The 14,898-nt window shown below is 45.5% G+C and overlaps 1 protein-coding gene across 1 annotated transcript; it reads left to right on the top strand.

Moving 5' to 3' along the window:
- The first annotated feature begins 1,189 nt into the window (after positions 1-1,189).
- Positions 1,190-12,356, top strand: NKRF (NFKB repressing factor). Its single transcript, XM_045031526.1, has 3 exons — positions 1,190-1,680; positions 7,534-7,670; positions 9,929-12,356. Exons 1-3 carry the CDS (start codon positions 1,397-1,399, stop codon positions 11,908-11,910), a joined length of 2,403 nt encoding a protein of 800 aa, XP_044887461.1. The 5' UTR covers positions 1,190-1,396; the 3' UTR covers positions 11,911-12,356.
- The last annotated feature ends 2,542 nt before the right edge of the window (positions 12,357-14,898 follow it).

Raw genomic sequence — 14,898 nt, 5'->3', positions numbered from 1 at the left:
CATTAGGTCTGTGCCTGAGGTGTGAAGGAATCCTCCCTTCCTCTGTGCTTTCTCTGTCTTTGCTGTTATTACCATGGTTTAGTGTCCCACAACCATCCAGCACCAGTCAGAGGTAAGTGCAGAAACAAACAGCTTCTGATGTCCCAGTGTAAAAACGGATTTTCCCAAAGCAGCCAGAACGCTTCACTTCTTGCTGACCACTCTCTTCTCTCCAGGGTTAACTTTTCGGTGTCCCTTTCTGGTTCTCATGCACTAGCACAACACTGCAATGCTTAGACTGCAAGGGGGAGCTCTGGCGGGAGATGTTTGCATTGATTGACATTTCAAGGAGACATGTTTGAGAGTCAGGAAAATTATTTTCCGATGTAGTTAAGATTTTATATTTTAAAAAATATGTCCAATAATTTAAAAATACAGTGTCAGTGTGTGTGGGCATAGACACCCACCCCCACCCATCCCCCCTTGAGTCCCCAGGGCGCGGGGCTGCTGACAGTGTGGCCCGGCCTGTTTTTGTCAGAGGGACTTTTGAAAGGTGGCTCAGGGGGAACTGAGTTTGCTGAGGTGAAGGCCCTGCAGCCCCGGCACTAGCAGAGGCTGCGAAGTGAGTCGCTCACTCCGGTCTTTGCAGGCGCGGTGAGCCCAGCGCTGGCCCGTGGGCGGGAAACCGGGTTAGTCGCCAGGCTCCAGCCTGCCGGCCCGAGCTCCCCCTGCAGCCGGCGGCCGGGGCGCCAAACGTGCTGGTCCTTGTAAGCCGGAGCCGCCCCCCGCTGTGCTGCGCGGCGCCGCGGGCTCGGGCCAGGGCGGGAGCGCAGCATCTGTGTTAAGCTGAAGGGCACGTGAGCGCGGGTGCAGCGGGGCGGAGCCTGCAGCGCTGCGCGTTGGGCAGCAGCAGGTTCCGCCGCCCGAGGCTCCCTCCCGCGTGCACCGCCCAGCGCAGCGCCCCTGGCAGCCCGGCCGCTGGCTCGTGCCCTGGGCCTGCCGCGTTCTGGCCGCGCGGCCGCCATGTGCAGCCCCCTCCAGCTCCCAGCGCGGGCCCCTCCCCTCCCCGGCGGCCGCACCCGCCTCGGGGCGCCGCCAGGGGGCGCTGTGAGCGGGGCCCGGCCCCTCTCGCGATCTCTTGATGTCACGCCCACGTGACGAGCGTGTAACAAAAAAAAAAGGTTACAGGGTAACGGGGTGCGGGCGGCGCGCGAGGGGCCCGGCGCGGGGGTCGCGGCCGCACGTGGGGGGGGGTCGCGCGGAGCCTGTGCTTGGGGCCCGCCCCGGGATCCCCGGCTCCGGCCGGCCTCTCCTCCGCCCGGCTCGGGCCGCACGTGGGGCCCGGCTCGGCCCTCCCTGTCCCCGCAGGCCGGGAGCCGGGCTCGCGCCGGCTCGGGCGGGCAGGCTGGCCGAGCCGATGGCTGGCGGCTGGATGCTGCTGGGCGGGGACTTCCTGACCCCGCAGCCGCCGCCGCCGCTGCCCCCGGTGCCGCCCCCGGAGCAGCCGCCGCCGCCCCCGGAGCCCGAGGCGGTGCCCGAGCCGGTGCTGGAGCAGTGGCGCCAGTACCAGGAGAGCGACTGGCACTGGGGGCTGCGCCGCCAGTTCATCCTCCGCCACCTGGCCAGTTACCCGGGCGCCGCCATCGACCAGCTGCTCTCGCTCTCCGTGCTCTGGACCAACCACGTCTTCATGGGCTGCAGGTGAGGGGGCCCGCGGTGGGGATCCGGCTTCCCCGGGGGAGGGACGTTTCCTTCCCGGTGGGGGGGTGGCCTTAGGGCTGCCTGGATGGGGCATCGGGGCCGGCTTTTCCCTTCCCAGTCCGTGTTAACAGAAGCGTAGAAGTGACAGGAGGAAGCGGCCGAGTCGCTGGGTTCCTTCGTTCACCCCCCTCCAACCCGTGCTCATTAGCCTCGGTCCCCGGCTCCCGTCTACATCTCAGGCCCGATTTCCCCTTGTCTTCCTTCCCATCCCTTCTGCTCCCCTCCAGATCCCACCTTTCCTCTCAGTGCCTTCCATGCTGCACCCCCACTCCCCCCCTTCCATAATCTATTCCTGAAGGCTCCCATTCACCCAACTCATACTGCTCCTTAAACCCCCTCGCAGACAATGGAGTTACATGTACCCCTCTAGACATGAATGGAAAAGAGGGGGGGTGGCTATATTATTATTTTATAGCACCCTTCCGAAGTAACTGCCCACTGGACGTTCTTCAGAGTCCATTGGAGAGAGTTTATTGCAACATCAGCAATTCTGAGTAGAGCAAACCAAGCTAAGCATCAAATACAAGATGATGATGATGATGGACACGCTTTAAGGATGCCACCAACACGACTTCTACAGCGAGTGATAATATGGACACCATCTGGAAAGAGAAAAAGAGAGCGACCTAGAGAAATGTTACACAGAAAAATAAAGAAAGACGTTAAATCCTTCAGCATGACACCCAGAAGCCTGAACAGACCAGCACAAGACTGAAATTAATGATGGAAACTGGGGGATGCTCGATATACCTGAGGGTGCAGGAGAACAAAGAAAAATGAAACAATGAGGCACTCAGACAGAAAGAGCTCTCATCATCTAAAGCCTTTTTCCTACTCTGAGCCCTGCATGGGTCCAGATCTCCACCTGGACAGAACTCGTAGCACAGGGGTGGCCAAACTGGGGGGCATGTGCAGTTATGGTTAAAGTGCAGCTCGCGGAGCCCCCCCCAGGCTGCTCCCCTCCCATTGTCTTCCTAGCAGACGGTGGGGTTGGAGCACAGGACCTCTGCCTTGCAGCAGGACGGTGCGGTAGGGGCTTCTGCCCAGCGGGAGGGGGAACTTGGGGCTTCCGTCCTGCGGGGCACAGCTGCTGGGGCTTGGGGCTTCAGCAGGAGCAGGGCTGAAGCTCTGTCAGGTCCCTCTCATGGGGCTGAGGCCCTGATCCCCAGCAGCTGTGCCTTGGCTCTTGAATTTCTGAAGATTGTCATGTGTGGCTCAGAGGGCCAGTAAGTTTGGCCACCCCATCATAGGAGGATGAGGGCTGAAATGGTGGACTTGATAGTGGGGATATAACGTACACCTGAGGCAACGGCATCGCTTATAGATGCGCAGTTACTCTCTTTGGGCAGACGTGGTGGTTCCTTGGTGGGGTATATAATTAGTGTGAACCCATTCATTTTCTGTGAGTGATGCTGCAGAAGTGCATTTTTAGGAGTGACTTTGAATGAGTGTGGAGCCCTCAGGAATAGATTTTTTGGAAGGGGCAAAGCCATAAGGGGCAGCACAGAAGAAGGCATGGAGAGATTTGTGAAAGTGTCATCAAGGTGAGCATCATATGAAGAGCAGAAAGGAATTGGGGGAATGCAAAAGGAAATCATATCAGAAGAGTAGGTGCGGCCCGCATAATGAAAGGCCTTGAAAGCAAAGAAGAGAAATTTAAATAGAACATAATAGGGAGGGAATACCAGTTGATTCCGAAGTCTGAATATTCCTCTCTTGACTATTAATTTACAGATGTTTCTTTTTTAGTTATTCCTTTTGGTGCATCCCACTTTCCGGGCCCTAGCATAATGCTGCATACTTGAGATGTAAATGCTAAGAGCAAACTGAATATTTCCTTGCTGTTTTTTTATTGAATACTAAACAGAATCAGTTTTTAACACATCGCCTCCCACAATGTAGGAACTCAGTGTAGGACAGTGTTTCTCAGCCTTTTTTATACCAAATGTACTGGCTTTCTGCCTTCCTAACCTGTATCAGGTCAATCTCAGGGACTGGCACTGGTCCATGGAGGGATGATTAAGAAACATCAGTATACTGAGAACCTGAAACTGACCTGAAAATGAAAGTGAAACTGGTCAATTTCCCTTGTTCAAGATAAGAAAAATGCAAAAAGTAAACTATATAAATAGTGAAAAGTAAGCACCGTAAAACTGAATTCTCTGGCTACGTTAAAACAGACTTCAGTAACGAAAGAGCTATGTAGTTGCTATCCCTAGACACAGCAATCACATTAACTTGTGGAAACCACAATCTAGTAACTAGGATACTGTTTTAGATTTCCATATCCCCGCTAGTCAGAATGAAAGGGCTGCTTTCCCTGTGTACTTTGTCTGACATTTCTAAAATTAATGATTTTTTGGGGTGTGGGGAGGATAATATAGGAACTTGCTGATGACTTGAAAGTATAGTGACTAACTTCAGCGAGGCAGGTAATACTTAAGCAAAGCTCTGAAACACTAAAAGATCATTTAGACTTTAAAATTTAAGATTTGTTAAGTCGTCTTATGAGGCCTGTCTTTAGTAGACACTTCTCATAATTTGTCTGAATTTCAATTAACCGTTTTAGTTTGGATCTAAACATCCCCTGCAGTGTTCACAATCCAAATGTTTCATTGTGCTAGTGTGAGCGAGCCAGACAGTGAAACTGGTTACGGTTTTTATCATTTAATCCATATGCAAATAACATGAATGGCACATTGTGTTTTAATATTTAACACTTAGACTGGAAGCTCTTTGGGGCAAAGACTTTTTGTTCTATGTCTGTACACCACCTACCATAAATGGGGTCCTGATCCTTGACTGGGGACCCTACCACAGCACAAATAATCATAGCCTCACGCTGTGTTGACAGCAGATATAAGGAAGCACTTCATAGTATATTAAAAAAACCGATAGTATTTAATCTGATGATGTCCCATTAACCCATTTTCAACCATGGTTGCATGTTCACCATCTCTTTAAAAACTGCTAGGCCTAAAGTTGCTTATGGAGCTAGGGTACTGATTATCGTTATTAATGAAATGCATGCAGACTGACTCCTGCACTTGCATGGAACCCTGCTGTGATGCTGCTGCGTGCAGGTGCAGGTCCATGGAGGGATGGTTAAGAAACACTCATATAGAGAGACCCTGAAACTGACCTGAAAACAAAAGTGAAACTGCATGCATCTCAATGCAGGGCACTATCTGTCATGTGACTGGTGCGGAGGGAAGACCCAGTTACTGAGGAATTACTTGTGGATTACAGAATGGGCAACCCTTATTATTTCTTTGGCTGTTTTTTGCTGCCATCTTACAAAGCGGAATAGCCATATTTAAATCAGTTACATGAGACTAAAATGTCCCCTGTCTCCACTGGAGATTTCTTTATTCATTTCTTCTACCCTGGCCCGACACAGGCATTAGGAAGGCTGTCAGATCTTGAATAATGATGTTACTGAAGTCTCTAAATGTGTAAGCAGTGCTGCACAGAACCCACAAAAAATAGGGTTACTTTCCCTGAAGAACTTACAAACTCTCAGACGATGCGCAAGGGAATAGTTCAGATATGAGATGGTGCAGACACTGTCAGTCAAGAGATTTGTGCAGGAAGACTTCCCGAAAGATACTGTGGTGAGGTGCAAAATTAACATGCCATACAGTGGTGGAATGGACAGAGGAGGAGACTGGCATGTGACTCTCTTATGAAATATAGCTGTATTTGTGTTCTGAAAAAAATTTCTAATGTAAAATGGTCTTTGCTGCCAGGCAAAGTGGAGCGGGAAGTTTGCTGTTTAAATTATATTAACTAATAATTTGTTCAAGCCCTGGTTGTTACTGTTTCCCAGGCACCTGCTAGTGGGAGGATTGACCCATTAGCCAGAAGTAGTTCTTGGACCCTTGTGGTTGGGTGTCCTCTTTCGTATCATCCTCTAGCTGAAAGGGGATAAAGTTTAAGTTCCAACCCTCCCTTTGGTCCTGTTGGTAGAGAAAAAGGGCTTCCATTTTTCCACCTCCTGGCTGTTGTGGGGGCTCTGAGTCTCCCCCTGCTGCCATTTTTGGGTCCCTCTCTTCCATGAATAACTCTAGTGCCTGCCATTGCTGCTGAGGCTGCTTCTAATTTTCTCAAGCAGCAGCATGAAATCGACCTGTTTCTTGACAGTTTTAATTGCTGCTCACAGGGTTCTGAATAGTAGCTGCTTGGAAGAGTGATGAGCAGCAGTGTAGGTATTGCAGTGTCTCTGCAGACTCAGGAAGAAGTTACTGTCTCAGTTTGCATTCAGAGAGCAAGCTCTCAATATTTGTTACCTAATATTTAAACACAAGCTTAAATTCTGGTTAGGTCTCCATCATTGCAAGGAAAGCTTCTCACATACCACGGGTGAGTAGACTTTCCATACACATATAGCACCAGTTTTGAAAAGCTAATCAAAGGCCATTTGCTTAAAAAAAGTATCTCTGGCTTTTGTTCTCAGAACCTAATTATGACTTTAGTTTTTGTCTGCCTTGATAGACATAAGATGCTGACCTGAGCCTCTGCTTAATTTAAATACCAGCCCTGTGGTAGAACAGTGTATCCTTTCTATACTGTGATGGAATATCTACAGCACATGGCTTTATGCAGTGTTTTCAGGCCATCATCCTTTGTTAGAGATTTTTCAGTTCAGTTTTTTCCATCTAAATATACTGAAAAGATTTAGTAAATTACAGGAGCTGGAATTCTGTAACACTGATGAATTCTGCTAGATTAGAACTGCAGCTGATTTTTGCAGTTCTAATGCAACATTCTTTTGCAGCAGTAACCAGACTTCAAGTAATGCAGGACTCCTTATGAAATAACACTATCATACCGTCACTTTTGTGGCAGTGGGATTTGAAATGTTGCAGTGACATCAATGCTAATTTAAAAATAAAACTGTTGTTTAAAGTAATAATTGTTAGTAAAAAGCAGCTGAGTTTCTACAGTAAAAACTGAAGCGTTCCTTAGCTGCTGTCTGACATCAGTGATGGCAAATGTCCGGTGACATGTCACAGATTGTCACTAAGCTTTTTGTCTAGGCTAGCGGCAATGAGTCACAGTTTCAATACTGTTCTGACTCCACTAAATTAAAACCCAGTACATTAACCTATGTTTCTTTTCTACTGCCACTTACATTTTCCTTGTTGCTATATTAAGTGGTACGTTTCAATAGCAAATTCTTCAAAGGGAGCTTCAGTTTACTAATTCAAAACTCCATTCATTTAATGACTTGCGATGAATGATTGGCAGAATATTTGATGCTAAGATACATGAGTTTGTTCAGAATCTGTATGAAAAGTAGTGACTTGTTGCCTTATTACAGATTTCTTCCATGGGGCCCCAGTTCTGCAAGGAGAGCCACACAGAGAGTCTCCCGATTCTTTGGGGTTCCACACAGCCACATAAATCTGCCTGCATGGAATTGATGACAGGTTCAGCATAAACTTTCACCACCATTTATTAGAGCCTGATCCAATGCCAGTACATGTTGACTTTAATGGGTATTGGATCAGGCCAGATTTGACCAGAGTTTTGCTTGTAATGTCACAAGCAGCTTTCTAGTCCCAATTTAACTTAATTAGGAAGTATCCACAAGCCATGCTATATTGTACAACATATTTCACACAGGCATATTTTTTCTTGTGTGAGATGGTGAGGTCTTGCTGTCTGCATGGTTGCAAATACTGAAATCTTGGTTGTAAAGACACCAGGAGTTTGGTACTGGAAGTGGGAGAGGTCTGGTAAAAACCTGGCAGCATGTTCTAATGCGATCTGTCCTTGAATGAAACACAGGTATGGCTCGCAAGTTATGGAGAAAGTCTTCAAGATGGCTGAAGGTATCGATATTGGGGAGATGCCATCATTCGAGCTGGTACCTCCTGCTAAGCCACCAAAAAGACCCTACTCTCCACCTTGCTCTCCCTATGCCAGTGAGTATATTTGCTTGCATAACAAAGGGGACCTCATTCTCTGTTGCTGCTTCAGATATGATTTTCGGATCACGGGAACTGCAACTGCAGAACAGACCAGTGTCTGCCTCTGACTGTAGCCAATAGTGGATGCTTCAGGGGGGAGATGGCAGCAGGCCAGATAAGCAGTGGACAACTTAGTGCACAGAGTTACACCACAAGCAGGCTGGATTTCTCCTTCACTGCAGCTGGTGGCTGGCTTATGGTAGAAGTAATCAGAGTTGTGGTGGTTGGGGAACTTGCAAAAGTTTTAAAGCTTAAGGATCTGACTTAGATGTCAGGGTGTTTTTTCCACTGATCTCAGATGAACTGGGTTATGATAAATATGCTGCAACAGAGGTGTCTAGATGTACGTCACAGCCTGACCCATATTAGCATGACAGGTTAGCATTGGATCAGATTGTTCTTTCTAAGTGCTTGAGATGGCCTTTTGCTTCACTGGTGAAGTCACAGGCCTGGCATTTGGGGGATGGGAGTTAAATTTTTTATAGTCGTTTGAACAGAATACCACTACTGGTGTGGAGAAAGGGTGCCCTTTTACTTACTGTATTTATGCATCAGATATTTAATTCTTCAGATTAGTTATACAGTGATTGTCTTCACAGTATTTGTTTTTGTAAAATTTGTGTCTTGTTTCTAATCCAGACAAATTCAAATTTAGAAACGAGGCACAAACTTTTAAAGTGAGGGTGAAGTGGTGGATTCTTCCTCTCTTGAAGTCTTCAGATCGAGACTTTTTGGAGGCTATGCTTCAATATCAATTATAGAGCACTTTTCACCAGATCTTTACAAAGGAGGTCAGTACCATTGTCCCCATTTTGCAGACAGGGAAACTGAAGCACAGAGAGGTGAAGTGAGTTGCCACAGTCACTGACAGAGCTGGGGATGGCACGCAGGTCTTCTGTGTCCCAGTCCAGTGCTCTATCCAATAGGAAACACTGCCTCCCAAAATTTAGTCTCACAAGAGTGACTGGGCAACAAAATGGCAGATGAAATTCAATGTTGATAAATGCAAAGTAATGCACATTGGAAAACATCATCCCAACTACACATATAAGATGATGGGGTCTAAATTAGCTGTTACCACTCAAGAAAGATCTTGGAGTCATTGTGGATGGTTCTCTGAAAACATCCACTCAATGTGCAGCGGCAGTCAAAAAAGCTAACAGAATGTTGGGAATCACTAAGAAAGGGATAGATAATAAGACATAAAATATCATATTGCCTCTATATAAATCTATGGTACGCAGATGTAGTCACCTCCTCTCAAAAAAGATATACTGGAATTGGAAAAGGTTCAGAAAAGGGCAACAAAAATTATTAGGGGTATGGAATGGCTGCTGTATGAGGAGAGATTAATAGGACTGGGGCTTTTTAGCTTGGAAAAGAGATGGCAAAGGGGGGATACGATAGAGGTCTATAAAATCATGAGTGGTGTGGAGAAAGTAGATAAGGAAGTGTTATTTACTTCTCGTAACACAAGAACTAGGGGTCGCCAAATGAAATTAATAGGCGGCAGGTTTAAAACGAACAAAGGAAGTATTTCTTCACACAAGCAGTCAGTCAGTCTGTGGAACTCTGCCAGAGGATGTTGTGAAGGTCAAGACTATAACAGGTTCAAAAAAGAACTAGATAAACTCATGGAGGATAGGTCCATCAATGGCTATTAGCCAGGATAGGCAGGGATGGTGTCCCTAGCCTCTGTTTGCCAGAAGCTGGGAATGGGTGACGGGATTAATCACTTGATGATTAGATTATCTGTTCTGTTCATTCCCTCTGAAGCACCTGGCATTGGCCACGGTCGAAAGAGAGGATACTGGACTAGATGGACCTTTGGTCTGACTCAGTATGGCCATTTTTATGTAAGTTACTGTGCTCGATATAGGAGTAACTGGAATTGTTTACTGAGTGTTATATAGGAGATCAGACTAAATGATCTGATGGTCTTAAAATCTTTGAACCCAAGTAGTACCAAACCCACCTTTTTACATAGCAGTAGGTGAAGTGGAAATACTTCTGCAGTATCTTGCCTAGGAATGAAAATTCCACTTATCTATTGCATACATCTTCATACAGAAAATCTTAGTATCTGTGATGTGGGGAGCGGGAATTCTGTACTCAAAAACTTAACTAGTTACTGCTGGTGATCGTACTGTACATACTCCCTCCGTGTTGTAGAACTTACTTTTTTAATGCTGTAAATTTCACTCATTCCGTAGATCCAGAGCCTCCCAAAAAAGTCCTCCCCAGGTTCCGCGTGAGACCTCGTTTTGAGCCTGTACACTTTGTAGCCAGTAGTGAAAAAGATGAAAGAAAAGAAGATCCTTCAGACAACCAAACACAGGACTCAAACAAGGATGCAAACACAAACAGCACTGCCCAGTCAGTCGAAAACTATGTGGATTTTGTTTTTAACAGTTTCAATACCCAGGAAGCAGATCCCCAGTTCTCCAACTCGGTGGGTTTTGGTTATGCAAGTAGCCAGACAACTGCCACCAGTGTGGTTTTGAACAGCATGGACACTATCCAGAGTGGTGCTCCACAACTTTCCACTTCCTCTTCAGTTCTCCAGTCGTCATCAGATACTTTCCCCCAGTCAGTTATCACAGCAAAGCAGTATTTTATTGACAAACTCTCAGCAGCAATCTGGAAGAATCTTGCTAACCCAGATGCTAACACTGGGACTGATAAAATTAACTATACATATTTGTTGACTCGGTCAATTCAGGCATGTAAGACAAATCCTGAATATATTTATGCTCCTCTAAAAGAAATTGCCCCTGCCGACCTCCCAAAAAATAAGAAGCTTCCAACAGATGGCTTTGCTTGTGAAGTGAGATGCCAAAATGTCTACTTAACCACTGGTTATGCTGGCAGCAAAAATGGATCCAGGGATCGAGCCACAGAATTAGCAGTCAAGCTGTTGCAAAAGTCTGTGGAAGTTAAAGTTGCTCAGCGGAAGTTCAAACATACCTATCGAGAGGACTTAATAGTGTGTGAGTCTGGCACGTGCCCGCAGGAATTGCCTCCTGCTCTCAAACAGCTTGACGACTTTCTAGCTGCCAACAAAGATTTTTCATCTGGGCAGTCTGGTTCTGATCCCTTGCAAGGTTCTAGTAGTTCAACCAAACACTGGACTAATTTTGTCCTCACAGAAAATGCTAGCGATGCTATAGGGATACTTAACAACTCGGCTTCATTTAACAAAATGTCAGTTGAATACAAATATGACTTAATGTCAAACCGCTCATGGCGCTGTAGAGTGTATTTACAAGACCACTGCTTAGCCGAGGGATACGGCAGTAAGAAAACGAGCAAACATGCAGCTGCAGATGAGGCTTTGAAAATTCTTCAAAAGATGCAGTCCAATGTGGCACCCATCAAAACAACCCAGGTTCAGAAAGTGGGCTGTTCATCCCGGAGTTCTGGCAAAAAGAAAGACCTGAAGGATCTTGTTATCTATGAGAACTCTGAGAATCCCGTGTGCACACTGAACGACACTGCTCAGTTCAACAAGATGACAGTGGAGTATGTCTTCGAAAGGATGACAGGAATGCGGTGGAAGTGCAAGGTGATGCTAGAAAATGAGTTCATTGCTGAAGCAGTTGGGGTTAAGAAATCTGTGAAGCACGAGGCGGCGGAGGAAGCTGTGAAAATCCTCAAAAAGACACAGCCGACTGTCGTCAATAACCTGAAGAAGGGCACCGTCGAAGACGTCATCTCAAGAAATGAGATTCGGGGCCGCTCAGCAGAAGAGGCTTTCAAACAGAAGATAAAAGAAGACAACATAGGGAATCAGATTTTAAGAAAAATGGGCTGGACAGGTGGTGGGCTAGGGAAAGATGGCGAAGGGATACGAGAGCCTATTGCAGTGAAGGAGCAATTTAAAAGGGAAGGACTCGGGCTTGATGTGGAAAGGGTGAACAAAATTGCTAAAAGAGATATTGAGCAGATCATTCGAAATTATGCGCGCTCAGATAGTCATGTTGACTTGACTTTTTCTACAGAACTTACCAATGACGAGCGGAAGCAGATACATCAAATTGCCCAAAAATATGGTCTTAAAAGTAAATCCCATGGCCAGGGCCATGATAGATTCTTGGTGGTAAGCAGAAAGAGACGTAAGGAAGACTTATTAGACCAACTGAAGCAAGAAGGCCATGTTGGACATTATGAACTTATTATGCCTCAAGCTAACTGAGCTTCATGGTGTCCAGTTTCATTGGTGAATGCATAAAGAGATGGAGTTTCCTAGATCCCTAATTAAAGAAACAGATGCTGCATTTTCTTGTTGTGGGATATATTATTGTTTTACTTTGCTCATTTAATTTCTAAAACTTTATTAGAGAAAGAACTTACAAAGTTATGTCCAATTGTATTAGCACAACCCAGCAGCCAATAGTGCAGTTACTGTATGTGTCTTTGATATTACTTGTTCCTTCACATTTTAATAGTTTTGTAATAACAAAAACACATGTCCAATCACAAAAAAATTGACACCATTTAAAAGTATAGTTCCCTTATTCTTTTTGTCCCAGGAAAGAAATTTTGCCTTTTTAAAAGCAGAGGAAATGCAGTTCAGAGCAAAAAAATATGTAAAGTTGGTATTAACTACAATAAAAATACATTTTATTTCCAGAAAAAAAACAGGATTTGCCACATTTTGTATGTATCTTAAATTTTGTGTGAAACCTCAATTCTAGAAGAGTTAGCAAAGTAAAATGTCTCTACCTTGTGTGTGTGGTTGTGTGTATGTATGTATGTGGGGAAAAGTCTTTAACCAGCTGAACAATTCAATTTTATAACTAGTGTTCCAGTTTATTCATAAATTTTCTGCTATACTGAGAATTAATGAATGCACCCTAATCAACTTTGTACTAAACTGAGTTAATGCTGGAAGGATTTTTACCTAGAAGTACTGCTTGACATGTGCAAATGCCATGGTGGCATGTAAAAACCTATTTTTACTTTGACTCTGAGCTCTTAACCCTGAGCAAAATCAAATTGTGCTTCATTATTTCTATCCACTACACTAATGTATCTGTGCTTGTGTATGTCAAGGAGAGATTCACAAGTAAAAGTCTTGTGCTGCTCCAATACGTGGTTTGAGTGTGGAGTGTCTCCAGGACTGGCCCGCCTGGGCTAGAAGAGCCCTCTGCCTGAAGAACAAATAGTTGGCTGCTACAAGACACCATTTTTGGGATGTCCTTCCACCATTGCTGAACTTTTGGGAACCTTCCAAAAACCAGTCCCTGAGCCATGCCTTGTAAAACAGATTAAAAATCAACCTCTGGGTGAGGCAAATGTAAATTCTCTTTAGGTGCTGCTTGTTCAGATGGGACCTACTATGTCTTTTCCAGCTTGAATATCTGATTCACTCAGCCAGCTATGATAGATATTCCTCAGTAGCCACTCTCCTGTTTGTCCCTGTGCTTCAGTTTATCATTCCTGCCTCCCATATCTGCCTCTCCATCTGTTTACATTGCCCTCTAGGTCAGTCCATCCTCCTGTGTTGCCTTTTATACCCTTGGCTTTGAGGAGAGGGGGAGTGGCCCCAACTGGCACTGCAGAAGACCCTGGTGGCTCATGGCACAGGCGGTTTGAATCTCACAGGTGTGAAAATAAAGGCTCATCTTGAAGAACTCGTTACAGGTGAGTAGCATTCACTTAGGAATGAACAAATGCCCCCGTGCCATCCTTGTTTTCATTAGCACATCTCAGCCCATCATCCTGGGGCTTGTTCTGCTAGCTAGGTCCCCTAACTTGGCAGTGGTTCTGCAAGCATGTTCTCTCTTTAGATTCATGCCACTTGCCCACTTTCTCCTCTCCCTCTGAATTCTACTCTCAGGGAACTGGTACTAAGGCGGTTGGGGACTGCATGGCATTTTATAATACCTCTAGTATTGGTGTCTCGCTCCCCTAACAGTTACTGCTTTTCCAGCAGGTTCCCAAGACACTAACTCTGGGGAGTATGGCAGAGGCAACACTTGCAGAACCACAGTTCCTAGTGAGCAGCCCTTTTCCTGGAAGGTTGTGGTAGGGGTAGAGGAAGCTGGCTAAACAGAACGGTGTTTTCACAAAGTATGCATTGGGTATAATGTGCTGGAAATATTTTATCCCTGAACTCTCTCAAGTATGAGCTTAGTGAACAGGGCAGTTGCTGGGATTTCAGGAGCGAGAGCTGCTCAGCAGTCACATCCTTGAGCTAAGGAATTGAGAGCCCCAAGCTTTTGCATAGCTATATAGATTGTAAACTTTTTTGGAGGGCAGGAATCTTTGCCCAGAATCTGTGACATTATGGAAACTACCTGACACTTTTCATTCCTATCTCTGTTCACCTAGTAATTTATGGGGAAGCTTGCTCCTTTCTAATTTAAACACCTGTTTTAAGCTGTGATGATGCTGTAGGCCTGTCTGGATCACCTTTAATTTATTTTCAATGATGTGGGGGCTTCTGCACTAAAAATACTGAGGTGCTTCAGTGAAGACAGTACATATGCTGCAGGGGGGCTTCTGGTGGCATAGGTATTCCACTTCCTCAACAGGTGCTAACTAGGTGGACTGAGAATTCTCCCATCAACTTTGTGCTGTCTACACTGGGGGTTAGATCAGTTTAACTGACCTGGCTTAGTTGTGTGGCTTTTTCACACCCTTGAATAATGTAGTTATATAGACCAGTTATATATAAACTGACTTTCTACCTAGCTTAGTTTCTGTGATACTCTCCCAAGAATCAAAATGTGAATTAAAAACTCATTTGCCAAGAGGCTTGGATTTTGATCTGGTGCTGTTACAAAATGGACATGCTTTGGCAGATGCAGAAAGCACCACAATAAATGTAGATATTTAGTGTATTTGTAGCATGATATTCTCATCCTGATCTTGCTCAACTGTTAGTGTACCCAGTGCCTAAACTTGGTGATGCCAGTCTATTTAAATATAGTAAGTGGCTATATAGTTTAAACCATTGCAACTTCTGCTGTAGGTAAAGTCCCAGATATCCACAGACCATGTGGGGGTGGGGAGGGTGTCACCAATTGATGTAGATCCAAATTTTATAGCTAAAGCCCTGCAAATCTACAGCCAGCTGCTTTAGATCCATGGATCAATCAGCTGTAGATACAAATTTTGTATATGCACAGGGCTCTAGCTATGGGTGTTTATTTTAGGACTATCCCACTGAAAGCTT

The sequence above is a fragment of the Mauremys mutica genome, chromosome 9 (assembly GCF_020497125.1).
Source record: "Mauremys mutica isolate MM-2020 ecotype Southern chromosome 9, ASM2049712v1, whole genome shotgun sequence".
Taxonomy (NCBI): domain Eukaryota; kingdom Metazoa; phylum Chordata; order Testudines; family Geoemydidae; genus Mauremys; species Mauremys mutica.
The sequence above is the reverse complement of the archived record's forward strand: the minus strand, read 5'-3'. Positions and strand labels throughout refer to the sequence as shown.